Source organism: Parasteatoda tepidariorum, chromosome 4 (assembly GCF_043381705.1).
Source record: "Parasteatoda tepidariorum isolate YZ-2023 chromosome 4, CAS_Ptep_4.0, whole genome shotgun sequence".
NCBI lineage: Eukaryota > Metazoa > Arthropoda > Arachnida > Araneae > Theridiidae > Parasteatoda > Parasteatoda tepidariorum.
The window spans coordinates 78,345,156-78,358,427 of NC_092207.1; the positions used below are offsets into that span (position 1 = coordinate 78,345,156).

Consider the following 13,272-nt stretch of genomic DNA (forward strand, 5'->3'; position numbering starts at 1 on the left):
TGGCTGAATCATTTTTAGAAACTTTATAAGTTAGATCAAATCTGGCTAAATTATATTTATCTAGCATCTAGGCTTTTAAATTTGAATAATTGACTGCTGCAGTTTTAGAAGAAAACAGCAAATCAGAGTGATCTTTTTTGTTACGCTAGCTGCCCTGAAGACAATCTATGATTTAAATAACAGCAGTTCTCAACAAATGGGCCTATAACAGAGCCACCTACTGCTGTAAAAAGTTTCCCATGTAACTGCTGTTTGTAAAAACAACGTGGCTCAGTCCGAGGAAAATTTTAACATACATTCCCCCGAATATTCCATTTGAAATGGCTGCAAACACTTAGCTGCAAACATATTTTTTTTGGCGACAAAAATGCCATCGATTGAAGAACTTTAGAACAAATATTGAAATTTAGTGAGACTAAGCTGTCTAGTTTCCATGGAAGAACTGAATTTTTCTATCTCTTCTCGTTTTTCTTCAACTGACAAGTCGAAAAAAACGGACTGAAACAAATCTCGATTATTAGTTCTAATGAATAAACATATTTTTCAAATTTATTTAATTAACAAATTTATTTTTTATTCATTGTTTATTTTTATATTTATTAATTATTTTTTTAAAAATTTATCAGCATATTTATAAATAAAATGCAGGAAAAGAAGATAAAAAAGCATTTAGCTGTGTTTGATCTGTGATATATATATAATGTTTTAANTTGCATGACAATATATATATATATATATATATATATATACCGAAGGAGATATTTATTTGCTTTACTTTTTGGTATATACATTTATTTTGTCTAGAAAATGTTATAGAAAATAAAAACTTTTTGTAAAAGTAGAAAACAAATTAACTCCTTAAATAAATTGTTCTGCGGAAAAAGGTTAAGAAAAATCGAAATTTTAAAGGAAAAAAGTTAATTTTGAATTATTAATAATGTAATACTGATATATAATGATAAAAATAAATGAGAGAGCTTTTAAAAACTAATAATATAACAAAACACTCTTACGATTTTCAAATATGTATGAGTGAAAAATTTGTTAAATACGCATATTTTAAAAAACTGTTATTGAAAAGAAAAATATATCTGACTGCTTACATTTTAAAATTAAAGTTTATAATAAAAAATAGCAATAATGTTTTAATTTCTTCTTTTTAGCAGAGTGGAATATTTTAACTATATATGATTTCCTAATTTATATGTTTTTTCTATATATGACAAATACATAATAAAATCATAATTTATGAACATTCAAGAAGCATATAATGAATGATAGCTACGTTTTTAATGTAATGAATATTATTTTCATTAATATTTGATGAAAACAAAAACATTTTCAAGAGTCTAGAGCATTTTCAAATCTTAATTAGAGCTGGAAAAGCAATCATTTTAGACTTTTAAGCGAAATGCAATTAAGCGAAAGGCATTTGCTCTAAGAAAAATTTTAAGTAAAATTTAAAATCAACTGCGCAATAATTATTTATAAAATCAAATATAGCAGTTTAAGCTTCTGTAATCGCATTAAGTTACAAAAAACACATTTTATTTTAAGTGATAAATTAATAATAAGTAAATAAGTTTTAAATTAATAAGTTTTTATTTTAATTAATCTAAGGAAATTGTTACATTTATCCCCACAAGACCCTAATTTATTGGTAAACATTTGGTATTATTTTATCCCTTAAACATAATTAAACATTTTTTCCAGCATTAAATACAACATTACACTTCATTGTAACTTGTGCAAAAATGGATATGTATTAAAATGAAAAGAGGAACAGTTGCACAAAAATGACTCATTTCAATACGCACTACAGATTTAGACGTGATTCAAATGTTCTGTAAAATGTTTTGTAGAATAATAACTTCAAATATATTTATTAAAAAATAAGCAATTTTATTGAATAGTCATTTAATTTTTAATTAAAACAAACCAATTCAAATCACACGGGCAATGAATACTTTCTCCAATAAATACAAACTTTCATGAATTATTCAGTTTTGGTATACTGTAACAATTAAAGTTTATAATACTTTTTATATCACATTAATTATAATTTTATAATAAATGATTAAAATAATAAAAGTTTTTAGAGCACGTAGACAGAAATGATACTTTCATAAAAGTTGCCTGAACATATAACTTCAATTATGTTTTTTTAGCACCCACACAGCACAAAATGTCACGCTGGTTTTATTATCCAAGAACATTAAAATCTCTATGTGCTCTGAAAATGATTATTATTAACAGCATACTGTGCAAAAACATATTGTGATAAGATGAAACTTTGATCTTTGTAGCAAATAAAATCTTTTTGAAGCATATTTGAAGACGAGGGACAAATAATTTCTGTAATGAATTGCATTTAAGCCTTATTTATTATTAAATTGATTTTGTAAAACAAAATTAAATATTTTTATAGAATGTTGTTAAATTTCTTATTTTATATCTTAAAAATAAGTAGGAGCAGTAGTCATTATTTCAGAATAATTGAAACAGTTTTGCAATTATTTTGATTTGTTTCAGAATTATAAATGTTTTACTTATGTTAGCAGAATATTCTATTTTTCAGGGAGTAAGGAAAATACATTTCTATGACTTTTAGAAGTGTTACAAAAGGGAAAATTACTGTAAAAAAGTTATATCAAGTATTTTTTTAAACTTTTAATGAGATTTAGGCAGCTATATTTTGTTGTAGAAAAGATTAATTAAATTGTGAATTAACTGAATGTCCCTTGTAAAATAACATTTTAATAAAACAATTATATCACAAAACAGATTAATGGAACTATAAATAAATTGAAGGATATAAACATTATTAAAATGAATTGGTCATATTGCTTGCTGGTCTGAAAAATTTGTTACATTGGATATTATGAATTACAAAATTTTAACCAATCTAAAAACTACAATATTATTCTAATTAGAAAATGAAGGTGAAAATAACTTGTTTTCTAACCGATATATTTTTTCAATCAATTTAAATGAACGGTTTCAATCAATTTAAATAAAATTCCTAAAATTAATTTTTTCTGCAACGCTTTGCAATATTCTCTTTTGAAAAAGCCTAAAGAGTTGACTCAAGTAGAAAAAATTAAGGCTTACACAGACTAGTAAAACTAGTTGATTATTATTACGTTTTTTAAAACAAATTAATTAAGCAGTTTCAGATAGATTTCCACAAAATGAAATGATTTTGATTTAATGACAAAGATGAAATGATTAAACAAATGCACGTTAAAATACGACAGTTTTCCGTTGGTCAAAATGAATCCGGTGTCTCAAATATCAGAAGCATCAACATTTCTATTCAAAGTCAAATCTTCTTCTTACAGGCTCGTAGTGTTGGACGGGTTTCTCTACTCTTCTAGAAAACACATCGGGTCCCATAAGAGGTGCAGCCCGCTGTATGTCTTGGTCATCTAGGAAGTGGACTTCGGGGTCAGCTGCTTCTACGTGACTGTTTAAGTAATAGAAGTCTTGGGCGTGCATGCAAGGTACGGCATCTTCAGGATAGGTGCAAGTGAATGTCAATTGGTTAAATACCTGGAAAAAAAATAAAAAATATTGTTTAAAGATCTACGCTTCAAGGAGGATGATTAAATAACGCAATGCGGGGATAATTAAATTAGAATTTTTCTTAAAATATATTACAGTGATGTAAATGAATGTAAACATAAGCAGGATTGCATATGATTCTTGTATAGACGTCATTTGAATGAGTTTGGAAAACATAGTTATACGCATCCAAAAATGTAATTTCACATTAAAAAATAATTATTGTAATATTGTTATTTGCATTCATAGAAAAACCTGCAAAATTATAGAACTTCTTATTACACCTCTGCCAAGGAATCATACTTTAGTATTATTAGTATTATTTCCAGTTACGTATTTTACTAGTTGCTGTAACTTCCACAAAAAAAACATCTTCATTTATTAAGAAAAAATGTGATTTTGATAATTTAAATAATAAATAAGCATTTGCAGTAATAAGTTAAATAGATAACATATTATAAACCTAATAATTAAGATTACATATTATATATTTAATAATTTGTTTAAAGAATAATATATAAACACATAATTAAACCAAAGTCGAACTCAGAGTAATGATACCAGGAAGTAGTAGAAGTCAACTCGTGGCATTCAAGCTGAAATTTTGTATAAGAAAATATTTTAAGTATAAAAATTTTCACTTTTAAAAGTAGTTATTAAATTATAAATCCACTATAACTTCGATTTAACAACTTTACACCTCAAAATTCATAAGGTATTTAGTGTAATATATGTAATAATAATCTGGAATTTTAAATATATTTTCTTTCTTTCGCTTTAAAAAATTGACTCTAATGTCCTAATGTATTCGAATTAATAAAAATATCATTTTAAATTGATATAACTAATTTAAATACAATAGCATTCTTATCATGCTTACCGTTTGGTTCCCACATAGAAAACTGTATTGATGTTGCTGGTGCGATCCATCAGGATTATCTGTTGAATAACATATGTGAAAGATTTGGCAGTTATTATCTACATCAGCATAGTAGCCATTGTTAAAACATTTGAAGGTCGATCTTATTGGCCCCACTAATAGTTCAGCACCCTCAGGTAATAAATAGCTTTCTTTCAATGGTTTTTGCTAAAAAGTAAAGCTTACGTAAGAATGAGATTTCTTGACATGAGAGTATGAGTTTTTGTATTACAATTTAAAGATTGGTAAGACGCATTTTATGCATTATTTTTTTCCATCTAAATATGAGGTGTCTTATAAAGTATGAAAGTCGAAACTTATTAACACTATATATATATATATATATATATATATATATATATATATATNCTTCGCATCTTAACTTTAATCATCCATCACAATTATTTTGCAGCGGAGAGTTTTAAATTCCGTTCTAGACTACAAAGTTCTATTGTGTTTCTAACTAAAGATGTAGGAAATCATTAGAAACTGCGTCTGGCCAAATTGCTTTCATACCACCATGGTTCGTTCGAGGCGAGATAGTTTTATTCATATTTGAACATTTACTTTTTTGATGGTAAATTGTTTTTTGATAGGAAATTACTCAAAAAATTGAAAAATAAGTGTAAAGGAAAAAGGAAAACATTTCCTTTAAAAATTAGCTTAATAATATTGATGAAATAATTAAAAAATAGTAAAATTAAGAGCATAAAATGAATAAAAAGAGATAGTAGAAATTCCAAATTAATTAAAACCATTTTTACTACAGTTCTCATCTATTTAGACAAAAATACCTTGATTTTCTCAGAAAACGTTTTTAATTAAAATTGTTCTAAACATGTAATGTTGCAGGTAATTTTAAAGTTTCATAAATTATTTTCTTTCACTTTTCACTGATTTTATAATAAAAATGATGAAGTAACTTACAATAGCAGTGGATTTTGATAACACAGTTCCAAATGCTAAAATAAAAATTAGAAAATATTAAATATAAAATGTATGCATAAAAGTCCCAGAATAGTAAAAAGCAAAATAAAAGTTGTAGTAATTAGTTTCATTCAGCATTTTTTTATTTTATACTTACAAATAAATAAAATTAAGAGCATCATGTTCAAATTTTCCAATGAGAATACAAACCTAAAATAAAAAAAAATACTTGTTGAACAAATATATACTAAATAAAGTTTTGATTGACGAGAACCATTGTTTCAGCTTTAAGATATTATGCATATGGTATGTATATACTATATGCGGCTCAAATAAAAGAATGAATTATTTCAATTTAAACTGCTTTTTCCAATAAAAGTTTATTTATAATAAAATGACATGAAAAATTTGATCAATTTATTTTTTAAGTATAAGTAACAAAAAGATCTAAATCCATTTCTAATAACTTACAGAAAAAATATCATTTTTACACCTTTTTGTCATTCATGGGCCTTATAATTAATGTTAGGTTAGTAAAAGCTAGAATTTAATTTCTATTACATAACCATTTTACCTTCAGAAGATGCTAACTGATAATTGATTCCCTCTATTAATTCCTAATAATGCAGTTTCAATAATTTAATCGTAACATATAGATCATAATAATGACATTTTTTAAAACATGTTATTAATTATTAATTATCGTTATCGTTAAAATCTTGGTGGTTATTTATTGCAAATTCTTGATGACATTTTTCAAACACGTCCACAATTTGTCTTCGTAAAAATATAATTATCATTTCTAATAACAATTACTAATTAATCTCATTATTAATTTGTAATAATCAATTTTGATAATTTAAAAGTAACATATAGGTCATAATAATCATATTTTTGAAAACGTGTTATTAATTATTATTATTTCAATAGTTGTTATTTATTGCAAGCTTCTGAAGAAACATGTTAATATATTTTTATAGTTTTCAGCAAGGAAGTGCACGGTTTGTCTTTGAAAAAACATAATTCTCCAAGCACGTATATCAATACCGCAGATTTCATTTTTTAACGTGTGTTAAGAATGTTACAATTCTGGTTAAACTCTCATATAATTTTTATAGTTTTTAATGCTCTTAGATCTTTGCTTCCCAGTCAGCTGATTCAGGCTCTAATCCTAGTAATGGCTCTACATGTCAGTCAATGCGGGTTAGTTCAATGAAAAAAAGACCCTAATTAAGGCTAGTTTATCCCAATGTTTGATCCAGGAGTTCCTTTGTCTTCTGGGCTATGCTCAAAATTACAAGGTCATGGAGTTAAACATTGATAATCATAAACTCAGAAATACTTTGGCTATTGTTCAATGAAAATTATAAAATGAAAATATTCCATGACCGAAAAAAATAATTTATTGCTTTAATAAAATTTTTAATTAAATACATTTATTGTTTATTCGAAAGTAAAGCTGTACTATTATTGTTGAATTAAAGCAGTTGTTGGGTGTAAGGAATTTAAATGAATCCACTCTTAATCATTGCACTTTTTAAAATGTAGCTGCTTATTATTTTGGCTACATCCTTAACCTCACTGCTGGCACAAAAAATTTAAACAAGGTATTTTTTTTTTAAAAAAAAAGCTTTTCTCTGAAGGCATTTCATCACACTACAAACTTTTATTTATGTTTCGTGAGGATATACCACACCTAAACAAGAACTAACTTTCGTAAAATATAACGCAGATTAATTTTTAAAGCTAAGAATTCCTGAGACCGTACAAAAGATAAATTTATAATACTAAAAGGGCTCTTCAGCTTAAATATGCCATATATTTCCACCAACGTTGACCACATTTTCATCGAAATATTTCACATGAATTATGAGCAATTTCACTTAAGAAATGTCAAGTTTATCCAGACTAATTCCTCTCTTTGCTATTCACGAGTCAAGTCATCCATTTTCTTCGCATCTTAACTTTAATCATCCATCACAATTATTTTGCAGCGGAGAGTTTTAAATTCCGTTCTAGACTACAAAGTTCTATTGTGTTTCTAACTAAAGATGTAGGAAATCATTAGAAACTGCGTCTGGCCAAATTGCTTTCATACCACCATGGTTCGTTCGAGGCGAGATAGTTTTATTCATATTTGAATATTAATTTTCGAAGTATTAAATGAAAAGATATTGTATGACTCACAGAAAATTCTTTGATGAATCTTCGCAATTTGGGCGTTCATTATTTTGGAGATGATTCAAGCCCGTGAATAATTAAATTACTGCCTTTTATTGAATTAAAAATGAGGTCTTTGATAATGAATTATTCCAGAAAGTGAAACTAGTAGAGTAATTATTCACCGCTCATTTGAGTGATGTTTAAGTATAAAGCAAAGGACAATGAATATTTGAGAGAAAAATAATTCTTTCATATTAGGTTTGTAACATTTAAATTCTGTTAATAATTTTTAAAACCGTATATTTTTAATATTGAGATTTATGAGAGGCATTAACTGAAGAACATGTTTATTTTTAGGCAAGTTTTCATATAAAGGAATGTTCTGTCTTGTCCGTTCTTGGTATAAATGTTTAGACTCCTTGTCAAAGTGAATTAACCCTTTTCCACTCGTCAATCACCACCGTCGCCTGAAAATTACCCACCACTCTAATTGAGAAATTTTTTTCACCTTAATACTTAGTTACCACTTCAGTCAGTGATCTCCGGATATTATAAGGTAAATTTGTAAAAAAATTTCAAAATGTTAGTGGTTGCGTTCATTTTTTTAGCTGTTGAAAGAACTTTGAGTGCAGAGGGTTAAAAAAGCGTCAACACATCGGGGTTTGAAAAATTATATTTAAATAACAAAACAATAAAAATATTACCGAAATCTAACCAATAAGTATTGATGATAGCAGCTTAAAAGATGAAAAAAAATGCTTGATTCCTGTATAAAACAGAGAAACACTGTAAAACTATTGCTAGAAAAATCTTTTAATTTCACAAGGAAATCAAACTAGCTCTTGTGCTTTTTTTTCTTATTCCGTGTCGATCGTCAACAATTTGACAGATTTCGATAGCGTTTTTGTGTCTTTAAAGCTTGAATATTATATTAATTAGAGACTCCTAAACTCTGTAAAAAATTCTGGATCATTAGTAAAATCCATTTTTGTCGTAGAATATTACACAGTAATTTTTACAGTAATATTTATTTAAGCAGGGTGATTCAGTAATTTGACGGTAATTATTACAGTAAGAATACGGTATATCAGATTTTTTGTTCCGTTGCAAGTTTAGGTAAGAGTGGATTTTCCGGGGAAAAGTACCTTAACCCTGAGTGGTGGTACTTTTTATCGACGGTACTTTTTATCGTAATTTGATGCGTACTTTTTTTACAGTGTGCATTATCATTCAGATGCAGAAAAATCACAAAACTAAAAACTAATAATAATAATAAGAATTGAGAACGAAAGATTTATAAATGAATAAAAATGAAAAAAGGCGAATAGTTAATTTAATGCTTTTCACGGATTTCTTAATGCCTATTTCTCTCAATAAAATCGATTACATCGAGTTGTCTTCGATTATTAAATTGCAGTTCGCGCGGACAAGATCGAGTTCAATCCTAAGAGGGTTTTTTTATGAGCTTGTCAGAGTCGTTATTCGGACAAATCTGTGATATTTCGACCATCTGATTTCACTTATCAAATCAACCAATCAAATTTCACGTTAATAATACGGTGGCATGATGAGTCAGGACGATGAGTTGAAATTCCCGAATACCTCCTGGGGGTAGAGCAGATATCTTAATTCTTGCTCTCAAGTTAGAAACAACTGAGGCATTAAGGGTTTCCCAATTAAAAAAAAAGAAATTACAGAAAATTGAAAAAAAAATAATAAAAATATAATTGCGCAAAAAAACATCTGTAAGATAGCGTTAATTGAAGTGTAAATTTACAGTAAATGTAGTGCAAAACAAACAATTTTTGAATTTTTTTATTTTTTAAGCCTAAGGGAAGTAAGCAGATTGTTGTCAAACAAAAAAAAAACGAAATAAATAAAAATAAAAAAATAAAAAATAAAAAACATGAATAAAAAAAACATAAATAAAAAATAAAAGATAAAAAAATTTTTAAAAAAAACATAAATAAAAAAATAAAAAATAAATAAAAAGTAAAAAAATTAGAAAATTTAAAAACATAATTAAAAAAATAAAAAATAAATAAAAAATGAAAAATAAAAAAAAAACAAAACACGTTTATTTTGGTAGCGATTATTACTATTTTTCTTTAATACGTGTTTTGAGAGAAAGAGAGAGACATATAGATTGTAGAGTAACTCCGAAAGCCATAGCTGAAAAAATTCAGTGTGTTTATTGAAGAGCTAAGGAAATTAATCGTTTAGTATTTTTTTCGAAATATATCTTGCTGTACAATGTTGCTATCGATGGCGTTGCATTTATTAAAATGTGTAGTTTTTTTATATTAAGTGAGCAACTAAAAGTGTCAAATGCATTTGTTTTATTTCCACTGCAGTTGATCATTGACCTAAACATACAGTAACACAGTGTTAAAACAATATTTCAAATGTTATTATTGGATTGAAACACATTTAAACAATCTAATATCTGTTAAAATAAATATGATATTAGTTTTTCTTAAAATATCGATGGTCATCTGCCACGAAAATAAATTTGAGGATAAGACGTTTGCCTTCTAAACCACATAGTTTTATGGCTAGCTCCTAACTCTAAAAGCAATTACACTTCTGAGTCAAGCATCCAAACAAATTTACCTTTGTGGACGTGAAACTAATAGTTAACTAATATTCAAAGGAAAGCCAATCATAAAATCTTCACTTGGTAATCTTGATGACAGTGAGTTTATTAATACAGATATTTTGTATCAACTGTGTATTTAAAGCGTAACGGGAAGAATATATGAATCTCGTGGAGACTCGAATCTGAATTGAATATATATGAGCGTTGTAGGCATCAAAAACGCTGTAATAGCCGTGAATCGAACTTAAGTCACACGTATCTATATCGGGTTCATTGCCATAAGAGTTATCGCTGAAGTGCTTAATTTATATGTTATACCTTTTAACCCTTTGACGCAGAACTTTTATCAAACATATTTTTCATTATTTAAAATATTTTCGATTAATTTAGATCAAAATAACTAAATAGTATACACTTTATTAATTGACTGAAAGTATTAACTGAAAGTAAACACTGGTATCTTTTTCTGAGTTGAAAGTAAAACCTTTCAAACATGGCTCACCATTAAACTTAATTTTTTAAATTTGTTCTTATTTGCAGTTATTTAGATCTAAGAAACAGTTATTCATCATTAAAACTTCATTAATTTACAAAATAAATTAATCATAAAATTTTTAAATATAAATAATAAAAAAAATCACAGTTCTTGTTTTTTGGATTTTATATTGTTGTACAAATATAATTCCGATAATGTAACAGCTTATTTTTAGCAGCTATTAGGCTGTTTTTTAATAATTAAAAAATATCAAAATATTCTTCTGTTTGCATTTAGCTCGTCATAAAAATATATAAATCCGCTTATGTTAAAGTGCAACATGAGACCGATAAGATGCTAGGTAATTATAATTTCTTTTACCGTAATATGACATTTTAGAAATATTATATTTTGAATCAAAATTTTATTTAGAAAATTAAATCTATCTCATCCTTATTTGTTTTATTTTAAAAACATTAAATAATATAAATAATAAACAGATTATTAAATTTAAAAAAAAACGTTTATAATAATAATTATAGTAACAAAAATGCGCGATTTTAATAAAATTATATGCAGAATTTATGATATTTTTGACATATGGGGTCATTTTTTAAAAAAAAATATAAACATTAAAAATTTAACGTTAGGCAGTGGTTAAATAATTTTACAGTAAAAAATTCCAAAATAAAAATTGCAATGCTTAAAAACAATATGAGAAACATAATAAATTAGTGTTAAACAAATAATTGTCCTAGAGTGATTATTAAATTGTGGTATTAGTTTGGAATTCTGACAAGCGTCGAGCAAAAAGTTCACATAAAGCATGTTTAACATTATTATGAAAAGCACCGTATAGTCAAATAATTAGTTTCTTACAACGATTCAGACTGCGACAGGTGGATATTAGTATTCGGCTCTTGTATAAGCATCGACATTAATTAGCTTAAGCAGAATATCGTTAAACATCGAAAATAGTCTGTTGACAATAATTCAAGAATCAGTGAACGATAAGACATGAAAAAGAGATGATGAAAAATGTGTGAAACTTACGTGTTGGGACCAGGTAAGAAGTTTTAAGTCAGTTTGACCCTGACCCTGTGCATCGGATGGTTATATATAACAATCCGGAGGACGAAAAAACAAATAGTCGCGTGTCGATCCTGCTCATCAACCAATCAGGTGAGAATTGTCGCTCTCGTGAAGTGAGTGACTTCTCAGCGCGAGACCTTCACTTTTGCAAGGTGACCCTGAGATTATTATTGACCTCAGTTTCGCTTGGGCGGGGTATAACCATGTATTCTTTTTGTAGTTGGTATTTAATTTGGGAATTTTATATTTATGTAATTATTATTTACAGTGAGTATATTATGTGAGGAACACAGTAATAAAAACGATATTTAAGGTTATTTATAAAATACAAAGGCGCAATTTTTTTTATTAGAGTTAGAATAATAAGAGAAGCAGTAAATAAGTCATTTGGGTTGCAAGCTGTTGTTGAAGGGAAAAGGAGTTTGTAAATGCACTGAGAAAATAAAACTAAATGTGTGCTAAATATAGTCCCATAAAAATTGAAGATTTCTTACTTCTGTATTCTAGCGTATAATTATTCACAAAGAAAAGTTTCTTCTAATCGCGTGATTTGTTAAACAAAACATGGTAGTTTCTCAAGAAAATTACAAATTTTCTTAAATACAACTACAGATTTTGCTGCCACACTGAGAAAAAACGTATGGTCAAAACTTCCGGAATATAGTGAAATTTACCGCATTTCTGGCTTTATGGAAACACCGAAAATCGCAGTAATTTTTACACAAGAGCATTGCTAATGATTTTGGCAAAACTAAACAATAAGAAACGGTTTTATAATGTAGGTTAAAATTTGGTAATTGTGGTACAATTGGGAGATTTTTATCATGATACCTTAGACCGTGGCATAATAGCCATTCATTCTGTTAAATTAATTTTTCAGTTTTGTATTTTTTGTTGTTGTTGTAGTTCATTTACGTCGCACTAGAGCTGCGCAATGGGCTATTGGCGACGGTCTGGGAAACATCCCTGAGGATGCCATCACATGCCATCACAATTTTGATCCTCGGCAGAGGGGATTGTATATATATATTTTTTTTACTAAATTTGCTGTAATAAGAACTACAAGACTGAAAACCAGAAATTTCGGTAAACTTGATCGGTAAACCATTACCGCATTAGGTGTTGCGTTATCAGAGTCAGGTGTATCCTTCATATTTTTAGTCAATAAACAATAAGCCGCTCTTGGATTCTGCCATAACACTTGTCTCCATCTTGTTAAAAAGCTGGTGGTATCTTTATGCGCCAAGAAAAACGAATTTTTTAAATTTTACTTTTATAACCGTCGTTGAACAGCCGACCCAATTTTGGGTTTGCGACTACTAATGTTCAACTCTGTAGCATTGTAATTTTGAACCAATCCAGAAGACAAAGAAACTTTTGGATCAGTACACCCAGAGGTATGATTTGTTGTGGTGAATTGGAGCACTTTGTGACTCGACAGATTTAACGTGCATCAGTCACCATTTACTACATGGGGAGTCTTCGCCCTTCAGGGATCGAACCCACGACCTTTTAAACAAGGGCTCTGTGCCC

At 27.6% G+C, this 13,272-nt stretch overlaps 1 protein-coding gene across 1 annotated transcript; it reads right to left on the reverse strand.

Annotated features, from left to right (window-relative positions):
- Window positions 1–1,881: 1,881 nt before the first annotated feature.
- On the reverse strand, window positions 1,882–11,858 carry LOC107450272 (U-scoloptoxin(01)-Er1a). Its single transcript, XM_071180081.1, has 5 exons — window positions 11,701–11,858; window positions 5,568–5,620; window positions 5,411–5,445; window positions 4,445–4,651; window positions 1,882–3,552 (listed from the first exon to the last, which is right to left on the reverse strand). The coding sequence occupies exons 2-5, from the start codon at window positions 5,590–5,592 to the stop codon at window positions 3,313–3,315; spliced, it is 507 nt and encodes a 168-aa protein (XP_071036182.1). The 5' UTR covers window positions 5,593–5,620; window positions 11,701–11,858; the 3' UTR covers window positions 1,882–3,312.
- Window positions 11,859–13,272: the final 1,414 nt, after the last annotated feature.